Here is a 25,460-nt window from a genome sequence, read left to right as displayed (position 1 = left end):
ACAATTGATATGCAACTATAAACACTTGTTAAAGATGTGCATGATCCAATTTAGAGTTTACAAATGAATGTTGTTGGCATCAATTGGAAACATGGGTTTCCATTTCTTAGCCAAGTGCAACCTATTGGATGGCACATTTATATTGCACACTAATGCTCTTCCATTCCAAGTGACATTTTCTAAGTACTTTGAACAATTGTTTATTTTTACACAAGATGGACAAGGTAGCAATCACTTAATGACATATACTTGTGTGCCTTGAGATCACTACCCAAGTGCTAGTTGACATTGAATTCTCTATCTTCTTCATACTCTTGCTTCTTTTGTCTTTGGGCTTGAGTAGCCTCTTGTTCTTTCCTTAATTGTTTCAATGTTGTCCTTGTTGCCTCTTCCTCTTATCCATCTAAATCTGTCTTGCTTCTATGTCTTTATTTGGTCATATTCTTCCTTTTTCAGATCTAGCTACTTCCTTCTTTGCTCTTCCTCCATCTATTTTCTTAACAGCTCATTCCTCGTCTTAGTCTTCAATCTCTTTAAGAGGTTTTTGGTGTTTCTCTATAGAGTGAGGCCTTTCCTATATTGGATATGGGGCATGAGGATTGTTGAGAGCCTTGCAAATGATATGAGCTAAAGCTACCAAAGTTAATCATTGTAATATTGGCACTCACCCCTTGTTTCCTTTGTAGAAGCACTCTTTGTGTCACCTAGATGCTCTTAGCCTTGCAACTACTTGATGCACAATTTCCACACAATAACTATTCAAAATTTTGTCCATATTTGTCCCAGTCATGATGTGCTCCATGAGGCTTTTGGGATCGCCCTTATTTGGGTGTTTTATCACATCCTAAAGAACATTATGTGGACTACTTGGGATTTCAATTTTAGCTCTTCATCCTCAATAGTTGCAGCTTGCAAAATGTAAGCTAATTTTCTCTAGCCCCCTAAATAAAGCAACTTGTCTCATAGATTGTGCTCTTTGAAGTAACTATTGTTCGAGGAGAGCCGTACCAAATTGTGGTTCTTTCACACTGTAGTTATGGCCACAGTACTCTATGGAGCAGCATTTGGGCCCAAAGCCTTTATCATACTAGATGGGCGCCTCTCATGGAATGTAATGGACTTGAATACAACATTATGATGATTCAGAACATATGGAGAGACCACTAGTCATGATGATAGCACATATGATAAGGGTGAAAGCCTCATTACCACAAGAGATCATCCGAGCAGAATTGGGTGCATCACCCATGGTAGTGGAGGCACTATTCCAGGCAATCACCTTCGTCCAGAGGATATGGCAGCTCCCTAAAGATTGATACCCTAGGCTAGCTGTGGAGTCTTCAAGACAGCTTGCAACAAAGGGAGATAGATAGTGTTGGTATGCACATATGAACATGTGTCTGAACTTACATGGCATGAATATAGACAGATTGCCACCGTTCGATTGTAGTCTTGATCTTGATTGTCCCACATTGAGTCTTAGCCATTTAGAGTTGAATAGAGTGATTAGAGTAGACATCACTAAAGTGGAGACATAGAGGACTTGATCCAAGTCCCCCTTTCCCATGAGGCACAAAGATCGCACAATACCAATGCCACTTCTTGCAACTTTCCCATGATGGCTTGTAACTTGTCCTTTAAAATGTAATTTTAAATTGGGAATTTCTTTTCACTGTCCTTTAGACGACAACTATTTATTTATCATCAATGTTGTGTAAAATATATTTGTTTCATAGTGAGGTCGAGATATATGGATGCTCAACTTTTTCACAAGCTTTGAGTTGCTATTGGACATATTCGCACCTCATCACATCAGCCGATGATTGAGATAGGTCAATGGAGCTGTGTTGCAGCAAACAAGAGGATGTGCTAGCTTTGTGGATGGGAGGTAGAGATGCAGTATACTATGATATCCGAGGCCACTACCATTGCCTCTTAAAGGAGGGCTTTGGACCATTGAGATGGGTGATGGACTATTAGGACCAGAGATGTTTGGGCCTTTTCTTATTAGAGCTCTAATGGTGTAGAGTAGCACTGTTACGGGATTAGAGGCAACCCTAGTTACATCCACCCCCTCCCCCCCTCCCCCTTCCAGAGAGTAGTTACATGCTTTTCCAGTATAGTTGACCCCCTCGGCCACTACCACCTTAAACACTACATCTCCTACTAATAGGCATCATCAAAGGATACTACATCTCCTACTAATAGGCATCATCAAAGGATATCATGTGGTATCACAGTACACGAAACTACAGCATTATGCAGACCACGACACCCTAGGGTTCTTACTCGACAACATAGGCATGCTCATATGTGACACATTTGCGTCATGATTGCTTGTTATAGACAAAGATTACCATATCGAGTGAGGTAGGGGTAGCCTGCAAAGTCTTGGTGGATTCCATACACCGAGAGGGAGATAGTTACATCCACCCCTCCAGAGAGTAGTTACATGCTTTTCCAGTATAGTTGACCCCCTTGGCCATTACCACCTTAAACACTACATCTCCTACTGATAGGCATCATCAAAGGATATCATGTGGTATCACAGTACACGAAACTACAGCATTATGCAGACCACGACACCCTAGGGTTCTTACTCGACAGCATAGGCATGCTCATATGTGACACATTTGCGTCATGATTGCTTGTTATAGACAAAGATTACCATATCGAGTGAGGTAGGGGTAGCCTGCAAAGTCTTGGTGGATTCCATACACCGAGAGGGAGATATTCTATGCTCTTTTCAATTTCTTAGTTTTCCACATTCATCATTCTCCATTTTAATTTATCATCTAAACCTAGATAATCCTATTTTCTTCTGTAATGAGAGATGATGATGCCAGTCGTTTTCTCATTTCTCATAGGCCATTCCGACCTTCTAGAGAAGTTAATAGATCTATCATCATCTCTCTCTCTCTATCTCTCTCTCACATTTAATTATTCCAAGAGAATGCATCGTGCTCCTTCTAGTCATGATGTGCTTTGTGCAAAGCGCCTTTTCTTTCTCCTCCAACAGGCTGGCGAGTTGCAAACAGTGTCTCCATGGCAGTCCCAGAACTAAAGGACAGCATCCATTATCGCGGACATCATGGGCACCGGTGATTTCGTTGCCACGGCATCCTAGAAGGTTCGGGCTGAGGTGCAAGGAAGCCAGGAAGGAGGAGCTCAGGTCTGACGCACCGTCTACGTTCCAACCTGGTAAGGTCGTTCATTTGCCGGATCGTCTTAAGCTAGGGGCAACAGTGAAGGTCTTTTAGGGCAATAGTGCACTGTCACATACGCTCCTCAGCATGTATATGCCAATAAGGATCAACGCTGGTCAATATGCGCATGTCACGAAGCGAGGTTCACTCTCAAAGTGCCGTTAATCTACAAAAGAACAGTTCGCTACATGTGATCGGTTTTTGACTTGAAGCTTATAAGCTCCATTCTCTTTCCAGATCCCCTAAAAAATTGGCCAGTCATTGGGGGAGCACTGCTGGGCTTGGGTTTTGCAGTTGGCCCACTCTTGGATGGGATACATTCTAACGTGCAGCTGCAGTTGTATGATAGTGGAGCACTTGAAATTGGACCGCTTCACACCAATGTGGTGGTGAGTGACTTGACTGATTCAAGTCTGTGTGCCACACCAATGTTCATATTGAAGCATTTGGAAATTTAGCATAGTAAGCTAGCATTGAAGCAACTATTAGTTGAATTTTCTACTTCTAACACATTGAGTAGGACATACCATCTTTGTATATCAACTCATTCTACGCATCTCTAGTTGCATTGCTTGTTCACAATGTTATCCAAGTGCAAGGTTCAAACGAACACCTGTTTGTAAAGCAAGAGTATACCAAAGTAAGTCAGGAGAAAGCATAAGCAGCTAGTTGGACCGGCTGTACCACAAGGGCCTCTTATGGCAACTTGGCCAGATTCTTAATTAATGAAAAGCCATTCTTCATTATACTTGGTTACTAGCAAGTATAAAGATGATAGTGTGATTGTTGGTGGGAACATGTTTAGTTTGGATAAAAAGTCGCATGTCAGTTTTGAAAATGTCTGCTGATTGCTTCTCATAGTCACTTCTAGGATAGCTACCACCCAAAATGCTAGAGGATCTTGCTATAGATCTGATCTCTGATAGTAGGCCTTCCAATAAGCTACCGTACAAGATTATACGGGGTGAATGCAGCTCGGTAGGAAGAGATAATGGGCTAGATTAATGAGTTGTTAGAAAAGGGGCTAATTCAACCCAACTCATCCCCTTTTTGCTCACCTGTGCTTTTGGTGCAGAAAAAAGATGGTTCATGGTGTATGTGCATTGACTATCATGCTTTGAATAAGTTATGATTAAGAATCAATTCCTGATTCCTTGGATTGATGACATTATAGATAGGTTGTGGGCATCGGCCATTTTTAGCCGTATTGATTTGAAAAGTTGTATCACCAGACATGCATTGGACCAGATGATATACCAAAGATAGCTTTCAGGACATCTTTTGGGTTGTATAAGTTTCTTGTCACAGCATTCGGGCTTATGAATGCTCCAACCATGTTCAATCATATGATGGATAGGAGTTTTAGACCTAGAACATTTGTGGGTACATATGTTCATCACTTTGCTTAAACAACATCTCCACTGCATGCTTTGCAAAAGAATGGTGGGCCATTTAAGTGCGTAGCAATGGAAATCTCAACTTTTGACAACTCAAAGGAAAAAGATGACTTCAAATCATTTGCTTGTGTTGCTTGATCTGAGGAAGTTATTTGTGGTTTAGTGTGATATGTGTGGAAACAACATTGGGGCTGTTTTAATATGGGATGGCTGTGTAGCTAGCGGCATATGAGAGCCATTTTCTCCATGGTATGGAGAAGAATTTGCAGGTCTGTAAGAAGGAACTACTGCTGTAATTTGACATGCACTTTCGACATGGAAATGCTATCTTTTGGGGGCTGATTTTATTGTACCGATAGATCATTTAATATTGCTCTATTTTCTTACTCAAACTTAGTTATTTGAGAAGCATATGAGATGGCCTAATTGCGTCTTTATGTTTCATTTTCAGATTGTGCATATAGATATAAAAAAGAAGATAGTAGTTGATACACTGTCTAATAAGCCTTAGATTTCAGTCATTAGTCTTACTTATCAGACTAAGTTGGATGCCATGAAGGACCAATGCGTGCTGATTTTGATTTTGCTTATGTTTATGATCAACTTAGTAGTGGCCAGGGGGATTAGTATTATATGTTACGAGATGGCTTTTTGATCATGCATGGACGACTATGTGTCATGAAGTAATTAAAGCCAGAGGTGATAATAGAGAGTCATGCTTCTCTCTATGTAAGGCATAGTGATATTGATGCTATAGTTAAGGCAATGGAGCTCCTTCCTATGCTATGCAAGATATAGAGGTACTGATGCTCCAGTTAAGGCCAAAGGTGATGTTAAGAGAGTCATGCTCCTCCCTATGCAAGGCATAGAGGTATTCCTGCTACAGTTAAGACAGTGGAGTGCTTTTTCTATTGGCTTGCTTTGAGGCATGATGTAGAGTAATTTGTTCGTACATGCGTTGTGTATCAAAAGGTCAAGTATGACAGGTAAAAGTGCCGAATTTATTGTAGTCCTTGCCTATACTAGATAGGCTACTTTGGGAGAGCATTGCTATGGATTTTATCTTTGATCTTACAAGGTCACCCACAGGTAATGATGGGATATAGACTATTATTTGCAGGTTCGGTAAGCATATCCATTTTATTCTGCTAAGGAAAAAGATAAGTCATATGGCATGATTGTTTTTGGTGTGCATCTTTAAGTATCATGCCATGTTAGAGTCGTTCATTAGTGATCGAGACTCGGATGACCAATTTCTTTTGAAAGTAGTGGTTTGAGAATATGAGAACCTGTGAAGATATGCTAGGGTTTGCACTGAGAAATGTAACATACCTTTTATATATCAATTGTTACGAAGATATATTGACTCAATGATTTCAAATTAATTTGATACTCATGTACTTTGAAAGGCGATTTGTATTATTTAAGTGTTTTAAAATATAATTAAATGTTCATCTTTCTATTTAAGGTTGGTCAATGGCTAGAATATCCTATAATTATACTTGGGTTGTCATTAACGAGATGCTCAAGAGAAATGAAAAGTTTAGTCGAGCAGTTAGATTAACTAAAAAGCTTAAATGACTACGACTTTTACACTCAGATACTCACCTTGACTAGAAGCCCATATAATGAGTGGTTTTAGAAAGTAAAACCAGATGCTCATGATCAAAGAAACAAACCATGAACCGGTGAACCTATTTAATAAAGCTCTTCAGAAGCTAAATTTTGTGACTTCTAAAATTTAGGAGGTTACTATTTTTGAAAGTTGCTCAAATGAAAATTTTATTCATATCATGGCTCTAGAATTTCACAAGGAACAAATTTGTCTTCAGCAGCTATCTTAAATTCTTAACCATTTGAGAGATTTTTAGAGTAGAACATTTGGAAGCTTATTTCTTCAGAAAAGTGACATGTGGTATCTAGAATAGGACATGTGTCATTTTGAAGAGACAAGTGTCCTTAAACTTGTCATTTTCAACAAACACTTGTTATTTGTGATCTCTACTTTTCACTTTTGAGCATCCATGTTCCACACCTATATATTGAAGGTCTCTCTTTTCATTGTAATAAGCTGTCATAGTGAAATTTCAACCATGTGCTTTGTACTCTCGTGTCTATCTTTGGTCCAAGAAGCACTTTCTATTTAGCTTGATTTAATTCAAGCACTAAAGTAGAAAATTAGCTTGCTGCTTAGAGTTTGCAAAAATTAGGGTTTCAAAACCCTAATTTTCAAAATTGCAACAAATCAACCCTCTTGTATATGGTTCAGGCACTGGTGCTCGTGGTTTTGTTTCAATAATTTATTGTAAAGGGAGAGGGGCTGGTTTCCCTTTCAACGTAGTGTCGACTCTTCTCTCTCTCTCTCTCTATATATATATATATATATATATATATATATATATATATATATGTGTGTGTGTGTGTGTGTGTATGTGTGTGTGTGTGTGTGTGTGTGTGTGTGTGTGTTCGTTCATTCTAATTTTCACGGTGATAATTGATTGAGTTAAGTTCAAAGTATTGTCATTGTCACGTTCTTTACAATGCTTTCATTGGTATTAGAGCAAGGGCTTATTCTTTGCAAGAACGTTTTTGGGTTATGATTCTTCTCACCATGTCAAGAGGCAATGAGAAGAATTTTGACGAACAACCAGAAGACTCTCGATACTCTGTATTTGTATGCTTCTCTGATTATGAGAAGATATATAGATACAAAGATCTGGAAGCTAATCCAAAAATTCAAGCTTTGATGGAGAGAAGGGCTAAAGCATGGGTCTAAGTGAATGTCTTTGAAGATTTTTTTAGTGAGAAGGCTCTTGAGACATGGTATTACGATTGAGAAGGCTTATTTAAAAGATATCAATGTTATTGATGCAACTAAGTCTATGACAGGTAACACATCACCTATCATTTGAGGATTAACCCAAGCGGTAACTTCAAAGTCTCATGGTACACAAGCTGTTTCCTCTTGTCCCAAGGATCTCTTTATGAAGAAGGGCAAGGAGAAAGTCAAAGAGCTAGCCATTTCCATGGTAGTTGAATCTCCAAAGATGCTTTTAGCAAAGAAAAACGATGCTAAAAGAGACTTAAAGCTTGGAGAGAAGAGTATCAAATTTGACGTTTTCTATGGTAAGAGAGATTCTCAAAAAGCTGTCTTTTACTAGATAGTTTGATGTTGCCTTTGGTGGTAAAAATTATACAGAAAAATAAAAAATTAGAATGGTTAAAATGCATTCGAAGGATGCTAGTTTGAATTGGTGGCTCAAATTTGTTCAAGAGGGAAAGGAACCCAAGTCTTGGAAAGAGTTTAAGGAGATGTTTAACAAGAAGTTTTTGCCTTTATCCTTTGAAGTTGACATGCAACAAGAATGGGATGAGCTAAAGTAAAGCCATGGAGACAATGTTGAAACATATATCAACAGGTTTGTAGCTGTTTCTCTTAAATTTACATCTCTTAATGAAGCTTCTTTCAATACGAAGACAAGAAATTGTATCCATGGATTATATCCAAAAGTACGGCGAGCTGTCAAGACAACAAAGCTTGATACTTTAGAAGTAGCCCAAGATGCAGCCTTAGAAATTGAAGAATTGCATATGCCATGGATGCTTGGTAAAGCCTTAAAAGAAGAACCACAAAGGAAGAAGATCGAGATGTTTGACCAAAAGAAGTTAGATAAACAAGAACCAAAGCATAAGGATGGAGGTACATCACCTTTGCCATTCAAAAAAAGCTAATATACCATCAGTTAGCAGAATATACAAGAGGAGGAGGATGTTTCTCCTATGGAGAAAAAGGATACATGGTTGTGTTAGCAGAGTATTTGTCAGCTCATGTGTGAGTCTGAGCTTGATCTTGGTTGGGCATTTTTATTAGGTATTTTAGGTATTTTCTGGTGTGGCATTTTATTCCAGTGGAGCATTTTTATGCACCAGTCGGCCAGCATTAATGCTGTCCGACCAGCATTATTGCTCCCCACTTTTTCAGCCTATTTATACTCTGTGCTCCTTAGTCAGTATCATCATCATCATCATCTTCACCATCTGCAGACTCTGAGGAGAGAGGAGCCAGAGCCAGAGCCAGTGCCAGTGCCCACGCAGCCAGTGACTCACTGTTGTATGCGTCTGTCTCGTGTTCAGATATATGGATTCCATTTCCCGTGCATACATCTGAGTTCTCATCTGTATCGTGTTCTTTTCTTTTCTCTTTTTTGTCTTGTGTTTCAGCAGTTTATTTCAGCACATGTTTATGCTTCCACCGCTGCTCCACTTCTGACATGGTATCAGTTTTCAGGATGTGTGTTTCTGTTGTGTTTTCTTGCTGATTTCAGGACTGTTTTGTACCCCTGCTGATCAGACGACTGCTGTCGCAGCCAGGCGACCTGTTTTAGGGCTGTTTTCAGCCTGCGTTTTTTGCAGTCTTGCCATCGCCTGCTGCCTACGCACCCTCTACTGCCTGCGTTTTTCATCTGCAGCTGCTGGTGACAGTTTTCTACCTGCTTTTCTCCAGTTTACAGCCTGCGTTTTGCTGATTCAGCGTCTCTCGTGGGTGACTGTTTATTCAGGCCGTTTTTGCTGTTTTTGGCAGTTTTTGACTGATTTTTTGACTTTCTGCAGCAGATTTTGTCTTCTATTGATCAGATTTTGGGTTATATTGCATGTGAACTCTCATTTTCTGCAGTCTGTGCTTGTGTTTTGGCTGTGTTTCCTCTCTAAATTCCATCTTTTCTCTACTTCTCTTCTTATCCTCTCCATATGGCTCCTCCGTGCACTTCCACTGATGATAAGTTACATGGACCTGATTATCTCACATGGAGTGCTATCATGAAAGCTTGGTTTGTGCAGAAGCGGTTATGGTACATCGTCTGTGGAGCTATTCCTCGACCTCTCCGTCCTTTTCCTCTTCTTGAAGATTTTGATGAGGACAACCATGAGGAAGCGGTGCTCACATGGGACTCGGACGATGCCCGTGCTTACTCGGCGTTGCTTTGGTGTATTTCTAAAGCGGTCTTACCGGCGGTTATCTCCTGTAGGACATCTCCTGAAGTATGGCAGAAGTTGCAGCAGATGTACGAGGCACCTTCCACCATGCAGGCCGTTACACTTTATGGCCAGCTCCAGCAGATGAAGTTTGAGCCGAAAGATACTATTCAGTCTTTTCTTCTTCGTGTTACGCAGGTATAGGACCAGCTTCGGCACATGCAATCTGCTCTTCCTGAGGCGCATCTCATCGGGACGGTCCTCTACAAACTCCCCCCGGAGTTTGATGGAGTGGCCAATGCTTTGCGAGCGCAGACATCATCGACTCCTGTCAGTTTTACACGTATGACCTCGATGCTTCTTGAGCATGAGACATCCTTGAGATTACAGGGGCGGCTTCCGGCACATTATGGAGGCGAGGCTTATGTAGCTTCAGAGAGGGGTGACGGGAAGAAGAAGTCGAAGGCCCAGTGTTATCACTGTGGCAAGAAGAGATATTTGCGGAAGGACCGCAAGAAGTTAGCGGCTTCCAGGAAGAAGGAGTAGAAGACGAAGCAGGATGTTGACTCTACCGATGAGTTCTCTCCTTCATCCGACTCCGACTCCGATCCTCCGACCAAGGTAAAGTCCAAGGCGCGGAAGGGATCCTCTTCTTCGGATCGCGGGAAGGGCTTGGTAGCCCCTTCCTCGGCTGCTTTCTAGTGGTGGTGATGAGGTCATCCCTCACGACTCTCTTGTGCTAGAGAGGGAGTGTGAGCGGGTGTTCAGATGGGGCAGCCACGCCTCATCTATACTTTTATACAAGTGCACAGGTTCCAGAGAGGGACGTCCCTGCAGCATCAACTTCAGTCTGGCGGAATCAAATCCTGGAGCTGGGATTGACATTCAGGTTCATGATGAGCTGGTTATTTGACCGAGAGCGGGAGGCTTTCTTCTGGAGCTCACATGAGGGGACACTTTGGCGGTCCGGCCAAAGGCGGGGAATCCATGGTCACCTATGTTCAGGGGCATTTTTGACAGGATGGTCTTGTATGCTACTGTGAGACATTGGTGATGGACACAGAGACATGCTATGATCTTCTCTATTTTCAGGTGTTTGGTACGATCGACATCGACATCAGGTTCTCTCCGAGGCACCTTGGTGGTGGCTTGATCACCCACTGCTTGGGTATCCATGGTTCTACTTGGTGGTTCTATGTTGTATAGTTTCTGATCCCTTTTCATTGTACTATTGTATTGTATCAGATCATCCATGATTTGAGAGAGGGTATTAGCAGAGTATTTGTCAGCTCATGTGTGAGTCTGAGCTTGATCTAGGCTGGGCATTTTTATTAGGTATTTTAGGTATTTTCTGGTGTGGCATTTTATGCCAGTGGAGCATTTTTATGCACCAATCGGCCAGCATTAATGCTGTCCGACCAGCATTATTGCTCCCCACTTTTTCAGCCTATTTATACTCTGTGCTCCTCCTCAGTCAGTATCATCATCATCATCATCTTTACTATCTGTATACTTTGTGGAGCGAGGAGCTAGAGCCAGAGCCAGTGCCAGTGCCCACGCAGCCAGTGACTCACTGTTGTATGCGTCTGTCTCGTGTTCAGATATATGGATTCCATTTCCCGTGCATACATCTGAGTTCTCATCTGTATCGTGTTCTTTTCTTTTCTCTTTTTTGTCTTGTGTTTCAACAGTTTATTTCAGCACATGTTTATGCTTCCACCGTTGCTCCACTTCTGACAGGTTGGTCAATGTCCTAATAAGGCAAATAAGAAAAACCAACCCCAAAAGAGACATCAAGCAAATGCTATACCTAAGGAATCCTTGCAACAAGGTAAAACCCTGTCAGAGAAAATGAAGCTTTTTATGGCTTGGGGTAAGATTGCTAGTCTTAGTGCAGTTTAAAGATGGATCCGAACGCATGTGTGTAGACTACAAGGTCCTCAACAAAATTACAATTCAGAATTGTTTTTCCATTTCAAAAATTGATAATATCTTGGATGAATCCAAAGTATTCAATTGGATTGACTTGAAGAGTGGCTATCATTAGATAAGAATTGCTCCTTAACGTATTTATAAAACAACATTTAGGACAACTTTTGGTTTGTATGAGTTTCTTCTGCTACCATTTGGTCTTACCAATGCTCTTGTAACCTTTAATACAATGATATAAAGAATCTTTAGAGCACATTGAAAGTCTATAGATACTTTCTTTGATGATATTTTGGTTCATTCAAAAGACGAAGAAGAGCATAAGAAACACTTGAAATTAGTGTTTTAGGAACTCCGCAAACATAAACTTTATGCGAATGGCAAAAAGAGTGAATTTTTCCTAGAAGAGATTTACTACTTGGGCCATATTGTATCCAAAGATGGGATTCAAAATTATTATAGGAGATTCATCAAATGGTGTGCAGTGGTTGTTGAACCATTGCATGATTTAACCAAGAAAGCAGTTGTATTTTGGTGGATCAAACTAGAGAAGGATGCTTTTGAAGCTTTGAAGTTCTATATCAGCAAAGGACTTGTTTTGATTATGCCTAATTTGTTGAAATCTTTCTTTGTGGAATGCGATGCTTCAGGAGATTGCATTGGTGGAGTCTTAAACCAAGAAGGGTATGCAATTTCTTATGCAAATAGAAGGTTGCAGAATGTAGAAAAAAATATTACTACCTATGAAAGAAGTTAATGGCCATTATTCAAGCTTTAAAAGATTGGAGACACTATCTTTTAGGTGGAGAATTTCTTATCAAGATGGACCATAATAGTTTGATACATTTTCTTAATTAACCAAAGATTTTTGAAAAGCATATTCAATGGGCCAATTATGTTGCTCAATTTAACTTTCAAATACTGTATACTCCTGGAAAGCAAAATAAGGTAGTTGAAGCCCTATCAAGTCCTTTAATTCATGTAGTGTTCATGATTCATCATACAGATTTGACTAGTAGGAAGGACATGTATGCTTTTGATGAAGATTTTAAAATCATTTGGGAGAGTTTACAACTTAGTAAAAGGATAAGCTCCTATGTTATCAAAGATGGATTTCTTTTGATGGAGAATAAGTTATGTGTTACTAAAGATTTCAAGCCTAAAGTAATGGAAGAATTTCATGTGGCTCCTTCCATGGCTTATCGTGGTACATTGACCATAACCAAGGTACTTGAAATGTATTTATTTTAGCCAAGTCTTCGATGAGACATTGAACAATTTATTAAAGAATGTCTTGTGTGCCAAAAGATTAAGTTTGATCGCTAAAGGCCTACAAGGCTTGTAATAAATCTTTTGTATATCAATTGTTACGAAGACCTATTGGCTCAATGATTCGAAAATAATTTAATGCTTATGTACTTTGAATGGCGAATTATATTGTTTAAGTGTTTTAAAATATAATTAAATATTCATCTTCCTATTTAAGGGTGATCAATGGCTAGAATGCCCTAAAATTATACTTGGGCCATCATTGATGAGATGTCCAAGAGAAATTAAAGGTTAAGTCGAGCAATCAAGTTGACCAAAAAGCTTAGATGATTGAGACTTTTACACTAAGATAGTTACATTGACTAAAAGCCCATATAATGAGTAGTTTCAGAAAGTGAAACTAGATGCTCATGATTGAAGAAACAGACCATGAATCGATGCTAAATAATGAAGCTCTTCAGAAGCTAAATTTGGTGACTTCTAAAATTTAGGAGATTACTATTTTTTGGAAGTTGCTCAAATGGAAATTTTGTTTTCGTCATGGCTCTACAATTTCGCAAGAAACAATTTTGTCTTTAGTAGGTATATTAAATTCTTAACCATTTGAGAGAGTTTTAAAGTAGAATGTTTGGAAGCTTCTTTCTTTAGAAAAGTGATATATGGCATTTAGAATAGGACACATTTTATTTTGAAGAGACAAGTGTCCCTGAACTTGTCATTTTAAAAAAACACTTGTTATTTGTAGCCTCTACTTTTCACTTTTGAGCACCCAAGCTCCACATCTACATATTGGAGGTTTCTCTCTTCATTTGCAATAAGCTTACACGCTGAAATTTCAGCCACATGCTTTGTACTCTCCTATCTATCTCTGGTCCAAGAAGCACTTTTTACTTAGCTTGATCTAATTCAAGCACTAAATAAGAAAATTAGCTTGCTACTCGGAGTTTGCAGAAATTAGGGTTACCTAATTTTCAGAATTGCAGCAAATCAGCCCTCTTGTATATGGTTTAGGTACTTGGGGCCTGTTGTTTTGTTTCAATAAATTCTTGTAAATGGGGAGGGGCGAGTTTCCCCGTCAATGTGGGGTCGACTCTTTTTTTTCTCTCTCTTTCTCTCTCTTTCTCTCTCTCTCTTTATCTTCTAATTTTCATGGTGATAATTGATCGAGTCGGTTAAGTTTAAAGTATTATCATTCTCATGTTCTTCCTATACTTACAAGAAACACATCATGTACAACCAAGATTGAAACACAAAGACTCAGACAAAGACAAGCAAAACTCAAATCCTAAACGCATCACACAAAAACTCCAAACTTAAACACAAAGACAAACAAAGAGAAGAAACTCTGAAGTGAATGAATGCTGTAAATGAATGTAAGAGTGAAAGCAATATAGTGTCGGAGAGTGATATCCATCGGAGACAGATCCCAAGTGTTGTGACCACTAATCGGGGTGTCGGAGTGTAGGAAACACCAAACGCTGATCACCAGAGTGTCTTGGAATTGAGGTGATTGCAAAGGATGATGCTTGATGATGAGGGTGGCAGTAGAAAGCTACAAACACAGTAGTAGAATGGCTGCTTGGAGGAGGAGGAAGGTCGCCAACTATCGTCAAGTAGGGTGCAGTCAAATGCAAGTAGGAGGGCGCCAGAAGGTATGAGAGATCATCGCCAACTGTTGTTTGGTGGAGGAGTGTCCAAACGCAAGCCGAAGGAGGTAGATTGTGTGTTGATGATGGCAAAAACGTCCAAACGCAATAGGGAAAAGGGCACCAGACAATGGGCAATAGCTAGGGAGGAAGAGGCTAGATAGTGCAAAGGCTGATGGAGGAGTGATAGTAGTCGCGAAGGATAAACCGTCACGTGGTGAAGTCTTATGGCTGAAATTTGTAGTGAAGGAATGAGGCTAAATGGTGGGTAGCATGTCTATTTATAGATTATAGATTTTGGAGGGTGCCCCAGAAACTTAAGGTTTTTTGGGACCACTGAAACTCTCTCGAACCATGCACCAAATTTACATTTTTTATTAATTAAGCGTGTTTTGGGGCTTTTTAAAAATGCTAATCAGCTGTAAAGCATATTTTAGCTCAATGCCCTCTCTAGGCCCAAAACTGAGCATAAAAGGAAAGACCAGCAATGTTTACTTGAAGGCGTCGCATCCCAAAGTAGTTAAGGCATCGGACAAAGGGTGCTTGTCAGCTGCCCAGTAGCCTACCAAGACCTACACAGACAGATGGAACCACATTGAACTTTTTTTTTTTTTTTTGGGTGGAAAGGCATAGCAGTGGGAGAAACGCGACCTTGAAAGAGTGCGAGGACTGACTCTTCTTTTGGTCCTTCCCCTTCTTCTGAGAGGCTTGACCAACCAATGCCTCCGATTTGAAAGCATTCCCGGGTACCAAGCCTAGTAAGGCCATAGACTAAGAGGAGTGGAAAGCCCAAGTCCGAAACATAAAGAGTCTATAAAAGGGAGCTCGATGCGCAGTCGAAAAATAAAGGCAAAGTGCCAACACCACAAATAGGCACCGAAACAATGTCACCAACAGTGACTGAACCCTCACTACATTCACCTCTTCAATTTCAACACTGCTCTTCTTAGGTTGACTCTCTTTCTTCTCTTCCTTGCTATCATCTGTCTTCTTGCCCTTTCCTTTTTGTTTCTTCCATTTGTAGCAGTCACGTTTAAAGTGACCCTTCTCGCCACAATGATGGCATTCAACATCCTTATTGCGTGATTTACTGCGTCCCTTGCTATCAGGTTTGCCTTTCTGTTGTGATCTGCCCCTAGTATGCAAGGCACTGGAAGACTTACTGGATGCATTGTTCTACCGATTCATTTCTTCCATGAGTAGAGCACTCTCTACATCGGCATACAAAAGTATCGCATTAGAATTGCTCATAGCAGTCTTGAATGTATCCCAACTCTCTGGCAGAGTGCAAAGCAAGAACGTAGCCTTAAATTCTTTATCAATCATGAACTTCAAGGCAACCAGCTGGCTGAAAATGGAGTTAAACTCACTCAAGTGAGTAGACATTGCTGTACCCTCTTTCATATGCAAATCCATAAGCTTTTTCAGCCAATAAACTTTGCTTGCGGCACTCTTTTGGGCATATAGTTCTTTGAATTGAGTCAAATAGTATAGACAGAATCCAAACCTTCAAATTTAAACAGCAAGGCATCAAAAATTGATAGCTCGATGGTTGAGCGTACAAGCTCATTTAACTCATCCGAGTCTTCCTGTTCCATATTTGTGGGCTTTGCCCATTTGGCCCTAATCGGCCTTGCCTGCTTCTTCTGCAACAGGATATTATAGCACTGTTTTTGCCAGACTGCAAAGTTATGTGCTCCTTCAAGCTTCTTAATTGCATGAGATGACTACTGTCACTGCTGCCAGCCATGATTTTCAGCCCAAACATGACCAAAAAATTCAGCAAATTCAGGCCCAAAATGTCACACAAGTGACCAAGGTACAAAAAAGTACCAACCAGCAATAAATAACCACGAGAAAGCAGAAATTTCAGATCTGCAAATAAATTTTCAGAAGCACTAAACCTTGTGCTACAGCACTCCACAACTGATTACAGCTGTTTCAAGGACAAATACATCACATTACATGAGAAGTCCCAAATTTTAGCTGCAATTTCTGTTGTACATGCATCCATGGGCACAAAATTTGACACGCACGATCAAAAGCCCCAAAATTTTTATGCTCAAAGCATCAACCATACATCTGCACTCTCTCTGACATGCATAGAATAGGCCAATTTTGCCAAAATAGAGCAATTTCAGCAAAACCCCTACATTTTTCCAAGTGTTAGATGCCCAAATTGCATGGAATCAAACCCGTATGTACATAAAATGACCAAATGGCGCACAAATTTTACCCATACAGCAAAGCTCCGAGAAATTGGGTAAATTTCAGCCCAATTTTGCATGTACATGAAAAGCCCCAAATGTTGGAGGCAAAATGTTACAAATTCTTGGAATTTCTGAGACAAATGTCACTGTCGTGTCTTGCTCGCATCAAATTTGGACAAATCCCCAAATTTTTTCAGGCCCGGTGTATGCTAATTTCACTGAAATTGAAAAAATTTTACCGAAATGTGAAAAGATCCCAAAATTTCATGGGCAATTGTGCAATGATTTCGCAATTTCTGAGTCAGATTGTCCACTTCTACATTGAAGTCCCCAAATCTAGGAAAAGCCCTAAAATTTTTAGGCCAGATTTGCACATATCTAGAAACTGTGCTTCTACGCATAACCGCCGTCAAAGGAAAGAGGGTAAAAGAAAAGATTTGGGGAAAAATTTTGATTTAAAAAAAAAAACACTTGATGTGGGGTTTATTGGTCTGCCGGCCTGTCGTGTCAGTCATGCGACACGGCCGGTTGCTTGCCTTGTCGTGCGCTTATAGACCGCTCTGTCCGCCGGTCTTTCCCCGTCACGTTGCGCTTGCGCTTGCCTTGTCGCCTGATTGCCTCGTCACGATTGATGCCCCGCCATGCACAACTGCTTTGTCATGCACAGCCTGTTAGCTGTGCGTTGCGTTAGTGCCCCGCTGGTCCGTTGTAGCCTGCCTAGTCCCAACGTGTCGCCTAGCACTCGTTAGCTGCTTGCTGATGTCTGTGGACTGGGAAGCGTTGGGACTGCCTGCACAGAACCTTAAGCTCTGATACTAGTTTGAAGTGAGTGATGCGCAGTGGTGATGCAACGTCTAGCGATGGAAATGCCAGGTAGAGAGCAAAACGTGAGCAAGAGTAGAGAGTTAGAGTCAGAGAGAGAGATGCACAATGTTCTTGGGTACAATTCTTGTGTGTACCTCTTTAGGTTTTAGACAGATATTTATGAAAATACAAATGTGCTAAGGGTGTGTTCATACCCGTGCACATATAAAAGGCATGATGGCTCTTCATTCCCAACAGGTATAGGGACATGGGGAGCAAAAGATGGAAATCCCTAAGTAGGTGTGACCCAAGGGATGTGTGACGACAGTCCATAGGCAGAGGATGGATATCCTTGCGTTTGAAAGGTCATATGGGGAGTGTGTGAGTGTCTAGGGGTAGTAGGGGTATGCCCATCATAGCATTCAGAGTGTAAAGATGTGGTAAAGTGGGGGTATGTGGAAGGTACAATGTTAAAAGGGTGGTATTTCCCCTAACGATGCACCAAGCGGTGGAGTGAAAGGAGGGTAGGTAGATGGTGGAATGGAGAATGAGAAAGTGCTAGGAGCGGAGATGGAAGATTCAACCCCTAGTGTGCTTTGAGTGGAAGTGGAATTTAATCCAAGGTTTTGAAATGAAGATGTGAGTAGATCAGAATGTGGAGAAGATAGTGGTGGGGTGTGTAACCAGCATTCCTTCGGTGGATGGGTGGTAAATCCCTGATTACAACTTAATTACAGCAGCAAACAGTTAATGCAAATTTGAAAATACAAATTTACCTATTGATCTTGGACAATGTACACCCGATTGGCCCTAAAATTGGTGCCCCTTTCGGTATTTCTTTAGCTTTATTGAAAAAGAAGTTGATTTACAATGGGATTCTCCCAATCCCTTTCGGTATTCCAACTCCCCTTGCTGTTAAAATCACCAGCAAGTCTTTAATCCAATTTTCGCCTTGATTCGGGCAATCAATTGGCCTTCACCCGCTTTGATGGAAATGGAAAATGCCCCAAATTCAATTATTTGCTGGTCCCTCCACTTGAATAGGCTAGAAACAACTTCAGCCTTTTTCAATCCAAGTTTTGGAGCTTCCAATTTCTGGCACGATTCTCGAGGCTGTTGCTAAATTCTAATTTCTGTTAAATATTAGGGTTTACAGCAGAGAAATCTGAAAATTTTCAGCCTCCAAGGGTTCAAATGTTGAGATCTTCGGAGCAAGGCTATGAAATGATTGGGAGATGAGAGGGAAAGTTGTAGAGAGAGAAAATTCAGAGTTTTGTCACGAAGAATGACTGAAAATTAGTCAAATGCAACTGTTGCCCTGCCACAGCTTGTAGATGCAAAGAGCTGAAGAAAATCAGTCATTTACAGCTGCTGCCTTGTCTCAACAGCTTGTAGATGCTGCCTCGTGCTGTTAATTGGTCTTCTCTTGCCCTTGGCAGCCTCAAAAGGTTCTCCAATGGTTGCAAATCAGACCAATAGCCTTTCCTCCCTCTCCCTTGCAGGCTGAATTTATAGAAATGCTTCTCTTCAGCCTCTAAAGACGTTTTTTAGTCTTGCATGGGCATTTTTGACAAGTGGTAGCCTTCCCAAAGGGTTTTTCCAATAATTTTTATAATTAAATATTACTTTTTAATCTTTAAATACTAAAAATTAATCTAATATTTATTTCTGTGCCTTGAAAAATAATTTGACTGGCCAATAATTAAATTGGATAGGCAACTTCCATTCTCGAGTGTCTCTACCATCTTTAACCATGAGATTGGTGTTAGGGACCATTAAACGTCACTTCTCTAGTGTCAACAATTGACATTTATGGCCAAATGGATGACCTAGGCCAACAACTGGCACTAGATACCACCAAGTATCTGTGCGGCATAACTTATAGCAGCTTTTGCCTTTGACATCCTGTGATGTCTTCAGGTCTCGGGCTTGTAAATTTACTTTAATCCCAGTTGCACCTCACATGTGTAACATTTACTTAATCATGTGATTACGAATTAATCCACATGTTAAGTGAGGTTTAAAAAATACATGTCCTCATGACAGCCCTCTCCCTTAAAATCCTTGCAATCGTCCTCGATTGCACTGCCAAATGTATCAGAAGCAAAGTACTACATTGGAATTTCCATAGGGCATCATAGTCAACACAACATTACCCACTGCTGTTCAACCATTCCATATGCCCAACATATGCTGAAAATTACCAGCCGACATAACATAAGACTCACAAAGAATTTTAAATAACATTGCCAGATTATCATGTGACATGTCTATTACTCATGAGCTCAACTCATTTGGCAAAACCAAACCATAGCATAGCATAACCAAGCATAAACCATGGCTAAAACATCAATGGCATCATAACATATGCTGTTGTCCATGGAACTAGATGTAAACCATTGAAAACTGAGCATAATTTGATTACTTACTGATCTGAGAACTGATCACAAACTGTTGGAAATGTGACCCCAAACTGATCACAAACTCATTGCAAAAATTGACCAGCAATCGGTGCAAAAACTGATGCACAACTGATCCAAAAAGTGACCATAAACGGTTTTGAAGTTGTAAAAAATTGAGCTGAAACTGATCAGAATTTTTGTCTCAAAATTGAGGCAAAATTCATACTAATTTGATCGTAAGCTGATGCAAAAGTATATTTCTAGTGCTCGGGTGAAACTCATACTCATCTGCATACATTTCACAGTGACTAATACACTAAGTAGTGATCTTATGGCAAACATACTGTCAGCGCAGTACCTTGGATGCATGTTGAATACATCTAAGATCCACTACCTACGAGAGTTGCCCATAACTGGAGGAGTGGAAGTGCTACCTCCCCCTTGAGCATTAGGTAATACTTCGGACCCTTGCTTTGCTGAACCTGACGAAGCCGAACTAAAGTCGGCTCTAATTGAAAGGCATCTAGGTAAAGTTGCAACAACTGAGGATGGTTTGCCAAGTTATCCTCTTCCATCCATTTGGCATCCATTGGTGAATAATTCTGAAATTTCACCAAGTATCTCTTGGAAACTTTACCTTTGACCTTTCTTTCCTTATGTGCCAAAATCTGCTCAGGTACCAAAATCTCATCTAGCTCCTCAACCTCAGGCTGAATTTCAAGAGACATATCCTTTGACACATCACCATGAAAAGGCCTCAACAGACTAACATGAAAGGCATTGTGTATCTGCCAATGTGGAGGTAATTTCAGTTGATATGCCACATCGTTGATATTTTCCAACACTTGGAAGGGCCCATAGTATCTCATACTCAACTTCGGATACAATATTTCTCTTTCTTTCATCTTTTTTAGCCTTGCCTTTTCAAAACGCAGCAATACATAATCACCCTTTGCAAACTGCAAAGTATATTTGTATCGATCAGTTGCCCTCTTTTGCTTTTCTTGCGATCTCTGAAGTGTATATTTTATGTTTGCATAGGCTACATCCAAGTTTTCCACATAACGATTAGCCTCAAAGATCTTATCCTTAGTTTGCAGAACAGGTGGTATCTTCTTGCCACCTTCAATCACCTCAAATGGAGCTTTGCTCGTAGAACTATGCACTGTGTTGTTGTAAGCAAACTCAAACAAGGGCAAATACTGCTCCCACTGTGTCTTGTGGTCTGAAACATGGCACCTTAAAAGATCTAACATTGTGGAATTTGCTCTCTTAGACTGACCATCTGTCTGTGGATGGAAGGAGGATGAGAATTTCAGGGTGGTACCCATATTCTCAAACAAGCCCTTCCAAAATAAAGTGGTCATCCGGGGGTCTCAATCACTAATGATCGACTCGGGCATACCATGATACTTAAAGATGTGCTTAAAAAACAATCGTGCTATATAATTAGCTTTTATTTTCTTCCTCACTGGAATGAAATGGGCTTGTTTGCTAAACCTGCCAATGATAGTCCATATCCCATCATTCCCTGTAGGTGTCTTAGGAAGCTTAAAAATAAAGTCCATTGCAATGCTCTGCCAAGGCCGATCCGGAATAGACAAGGGTTGCAATAAACCCGACAACTTTTGTCTATCGTGCTTTACCTTCTAGCATACAATGTATGTCTTAACAAACTGTTCTACATCATGCCTCAAAGCTGGCCAATAAAAGAAATGCTCCACTGCCTTGACCGGGCATCAATACTTTTGTGTCCTGCATACGGAGGAACATGACCTTCAGTGATAACTCTAGGCCTTAACTGCTTTGTGACACATAGTTGTCCATGCATCATCAGAAATCCATCTCTTAGCACAAAGTGTTCATGCCTTTGGCCATTGCAAAGCTGATCATAAACATTAGCAAAGTTCAAATCAGCAACATATTGCTCTTTCATGGCATCCAACTCAGTGTGATCCATGCTGATAGCTGAAATTTGTGGCTTGCGGACAGTGCATCAGCCATAACATTCTTTTTACCATCAATATGTACAATCTAAAAATGAAACATAGAGAGAAAATTTGCCCATCTCATATGCTTCTTTGACAACTTTGTATGCGTTAGAAAGTACCTCAAAGTTTGATGGTCTGTTTGCACTGTAAAATCAGTCCCCAACAAATAATGTTTCCATGTAGACAGTGCATGAATTACAGCCAAGAGCTCTTTTTCATAGACCTGCAAATTTTTTTCTGCACCGTGGAGAAATCGGCTCTCATAAGCCACAACTCGGCCGTCCTGCATAAGAACAGCCCCAATGCTGTTACCTCATGCATCACATTGAACTATGAATGACTTCCTTAGATTGGGCAACACAAGCACAGGAGCTGAAGTCATATTTTCCTTCAACTTTTCAAATGTTGAAATTTTCATTGCTATCCATCTAAATGGCACATCCTTCTTCTGCAAGGCATGCAATGGAGATGCAATTTCAGCAAACTTGCGTACATACTTCTTGAAGTAAGAACATAAACCCAAGAAGCTGTGGATCTCATGCATATTCCTCAAAGGTGGCCATGATCGTATTGCTTTAACCTTTGCAGGGTTCATGCAAATACCATCAGCCAATACAATATGCCCCAAAAAGTGGATTTCATGCGAGAAGAATTCACTTTTCTTGTCATTGATAACCAGCCTATGGTCATGCAGTTCATTGAACACCATATTCAAGTGTTTTCTATGCTCTGCCTCGTTCTTTGAATAGACAATCATGTCATCAAAGAAAGTGCCCACAAATTCTCTATGTGGCCTGAAGATATGATCCATCATCCGATTAAAAGTGGCAGGAGTATTTGTAAGTCCAAAAGGCATAACAAGAAACTCATATAATCCAAAAGATGTCCTAAAAGTTGTCTTAGGCACTCTTTTGGTCTAATGCGTATTTGATGATACCCACTTTTCAAATCTATACGGCTAAATATGGTTGCCCCTTGCAATCTATCCATAACATCATTGATTCGAGGAATCGGAAGGCGATTCTTTATTGTGATCTTGTTCAGAGCATGATAATCAATGTACATACGCCATGAACCATCCTTTTTCTGCACCAAAAACATTGGAGTACAAAAAGGAGATGAGCTGGGCTGAATCAACACCTTTTCTAACAGCTTATTTACCTGAGTCATAATCTCCTCTTGTTGGGCTGCACTGACTCTGTAGGGTGACTTATTAGGTGGGCTACTTTTAGGGATAAGATCTATGCCATGATCTTCTGGCCTTTTAGGCGTAGCTGCCCTGGAAGTGACTGAGAGAAGCAATCAGCATACATTTTCAGAAATGACATGCGATCCTTCTCTAACTTAGGCATGTTCCCAACATTCTCACTATCATCTTTATCCTTAGTAAAAACCAAGTATGCTGAAAGATGATTTTTCGTTACTTTAGAAATGACAACTGCAGATACAACAGGGACATATTCACCTTTCAACTTTACATCAAGTGTAAGTACCTTTTCCTTATGCTGAATAGTGATATTTTTTGTACGAGAATCAATCATTGCATGCATACGGTGACACCATGGCATACCAAGCAATACATCACAACCCTCAAGTGGAGCAATGAAGAACTCTTCACTGTCCACATATCCTTGTATGTGCAACCGAAGCTTTCCAATGAGTGGTGTGACAGGCTCTGCATGGCCTTTACATGCCATTCTAACTTTCCCCATGGGTCCCATCTCATCCTCTCTGATGCCTAGACGGGCGGCCATGTCAACAGAGATTAAGTTGGCTCGTGCACCATTATCAAAGAAAATCAATGTATGTTGATACCTAATTTTGCCCCATGTTCTGCACAACTCAGTAGCATCATCATTGGGCTGATCATTAACAACATCGGGCACCAATCTCATTGATGTTTTAGGCTTCTTTCCTTTAGAATCTCCTTGATTTTCTGATTTTCCAGCTTGTTGCCTATTGGGACAGTCCCTTGCAATGTGACCCTCCTGTTCACAAATAAAACATTTATTTGCAGCCATCAATTCCCTACGTTGTGCCAATGTTTTTGAGCCCTTTCTTTGTTGTTTTGGCCTCTTTTTAGGCTGATTTTCAGATCTGCCTCTTTTCTCAACCTTAAACAACTTTTTATTCAGCTTCTCCCCACTCTCTAGGAAGCCCGAATCCTTCCCACATAGCAAAGCATCGGCTGTAGCAGCAGTCTCTATAAGTTGAAACATGCTAGACATGGTGGATTTAATACAAAAATCCTTGATTTCTTTGGGCAGCCCACAAACATATTTTTCCACTTGCTCATGAAGGGGTATGGGGCAATAAGATATAATAGGCAGCAATGCATCCCAAAACTTCTTATTATATTACTCTAAATTCTTACATTCCTTAGCATCCAGCTTATTCCAAGCTGTCATGATGTCCACCTCAAAGGTACTTGTCAACCAATTCGATGCAAACATTTTCTTGAATTGTACCCACGTTGACGGTGCTCTACCTTGCATCAAAAGAGTGGACCACCGTTGTAATGCATTCCCTTTCAAGAAAGTGGTTGCCTTTCGAATCTTTGAGGACTCCGTGAAGTTCCCCCTTGAATAGGTTGTATCAAACTATTGAATGAAAGTCAAAGCTTTCAACCTATCTTGTACACCGTTGAAGGACTCAAACTTCACTCATTTTTCACCCTCATCATAGTCTTTTGCTGCCTCTTTGGGTGTCAAGTTGTCATACACTGGTTGCTGCAAAAAGGGTGCATTTGCTGAATTTATATCAAAACCAACGCAAAACGGAGCATTTGCATGACCAACATTCATTCCTTGAGCCCCATAAGCATTCAAGGGTGCAGATGCAGTACCAAACATGCTACTTTGTGCCCTAGGCATTAAGCCAATGCTGCCATACATAGGGTTTTGCATATTTCCAGTCATACACGAATACATTGGGCCTTGCACACCATGCATTGATTGCTGCATACCATTGGGATTTGAGCCATACATTCCCGTATGCGGTCCTTGTCCAACCATAGCATGAAAAATCGTGCTTCCACCAAAATATCTTGGCTGCCCCATCATAGCATGCATGCTTGGTTGTCCAAAATCCATTGGATTGGCACTTCCGTGATGGCCTTGCATTTGTATTTTTTGCCCTGTAGGTACCAATTATTTTATTTCATTAGCATCTTTGGGAGCTTCAAATGAAGGGTTTGGTATTATCTTTAGTGCATCTTGCTGTTGCGAAGGTGTAGGCGATGTCTTCTTCTTCTTGCCTTTGCTGTCCTTCTTTGGAGCATTCAAAAATCGGGTAAATTGAGGATCGTTTGCCAATTCAGCAAAGAGATTTGCTGCCGTCCTCATCCAATTCTTGAACTGGTCATCAAATTCCTCTTAACTTTGCTGGTCATCAGCCTCCTTATGCGCGGAAGATCGTGTATCTTGCCCATCAACAACATTTTCAACTTGCTGTCCAAAATCTGAGCCTTGTCCAAGGTTAGACATTGCATTTCCTTCATTCCCACGTGAACGTTCATACTGAGAGGTATTATCATTGCTTGAGTCCATCTCACTGTATGAAGATATATTGCTGTAATTTCTCAACTGAGAGTAAAAATCAGCACTAGCACAAAGCTTTGGCTTGCAATCAGG

General features: G+C 40.5%; 1 protein-coding gene across 3 annotated transcripts in view; it reads left to right on the top strand.

The window, feature by feature from the left end:
* Positions 1–2,870: 2,870 nt before the first annotated feature.
* Positions 2,871–25,460, top strand: part of LOC148021640 (insulin-induced protein) — a 62,800-nt gene continuing 40,210 nt past the window's right edge. The window contains exons 1-2 of one of the 3 annotated variants that reach the window (XR_015694360.1): positions 2,871–3,201; positions 3,444–3,595. Coding sequence is in view for 2 of the 3 variants with exons in the window: in XM_087697104.1 (XP_087553230.1) it covers positions 2,976–3,201; positions 3,444–3,595 (378 nt within the window). In the remaining variant the exon portion in view is untranslated. The remainder of the gene's footprint in view (positions 3,202–3,443; positions 3,596–25,460) is intronic. The other 2 variants (XM_087697104.1, XM_087697106.1) reach the window with 2 other exon arrangements.

The sequence above is a fragment of the Lygodium microphyllum genome, chromosome 17 (assembly GCF_053477565.2).
Source record: "Lygodium microphyllum isolate KBCC chromosome 17, Lygodium_microphyllum_v1.1.10, whole genome shotgun sequence".
Lineage (NCBI taxonomy): Eukaryota > Viridiplantae > Streptophyta > Polypodiopsida > Schizaeales > Lygodiaceae > Lygodium > Lygodium microphyllum.
Note: the sequence above shows the minus strand (reverse complement) of the source record. Positions and strands in the feature narration are given on the sequence as shown.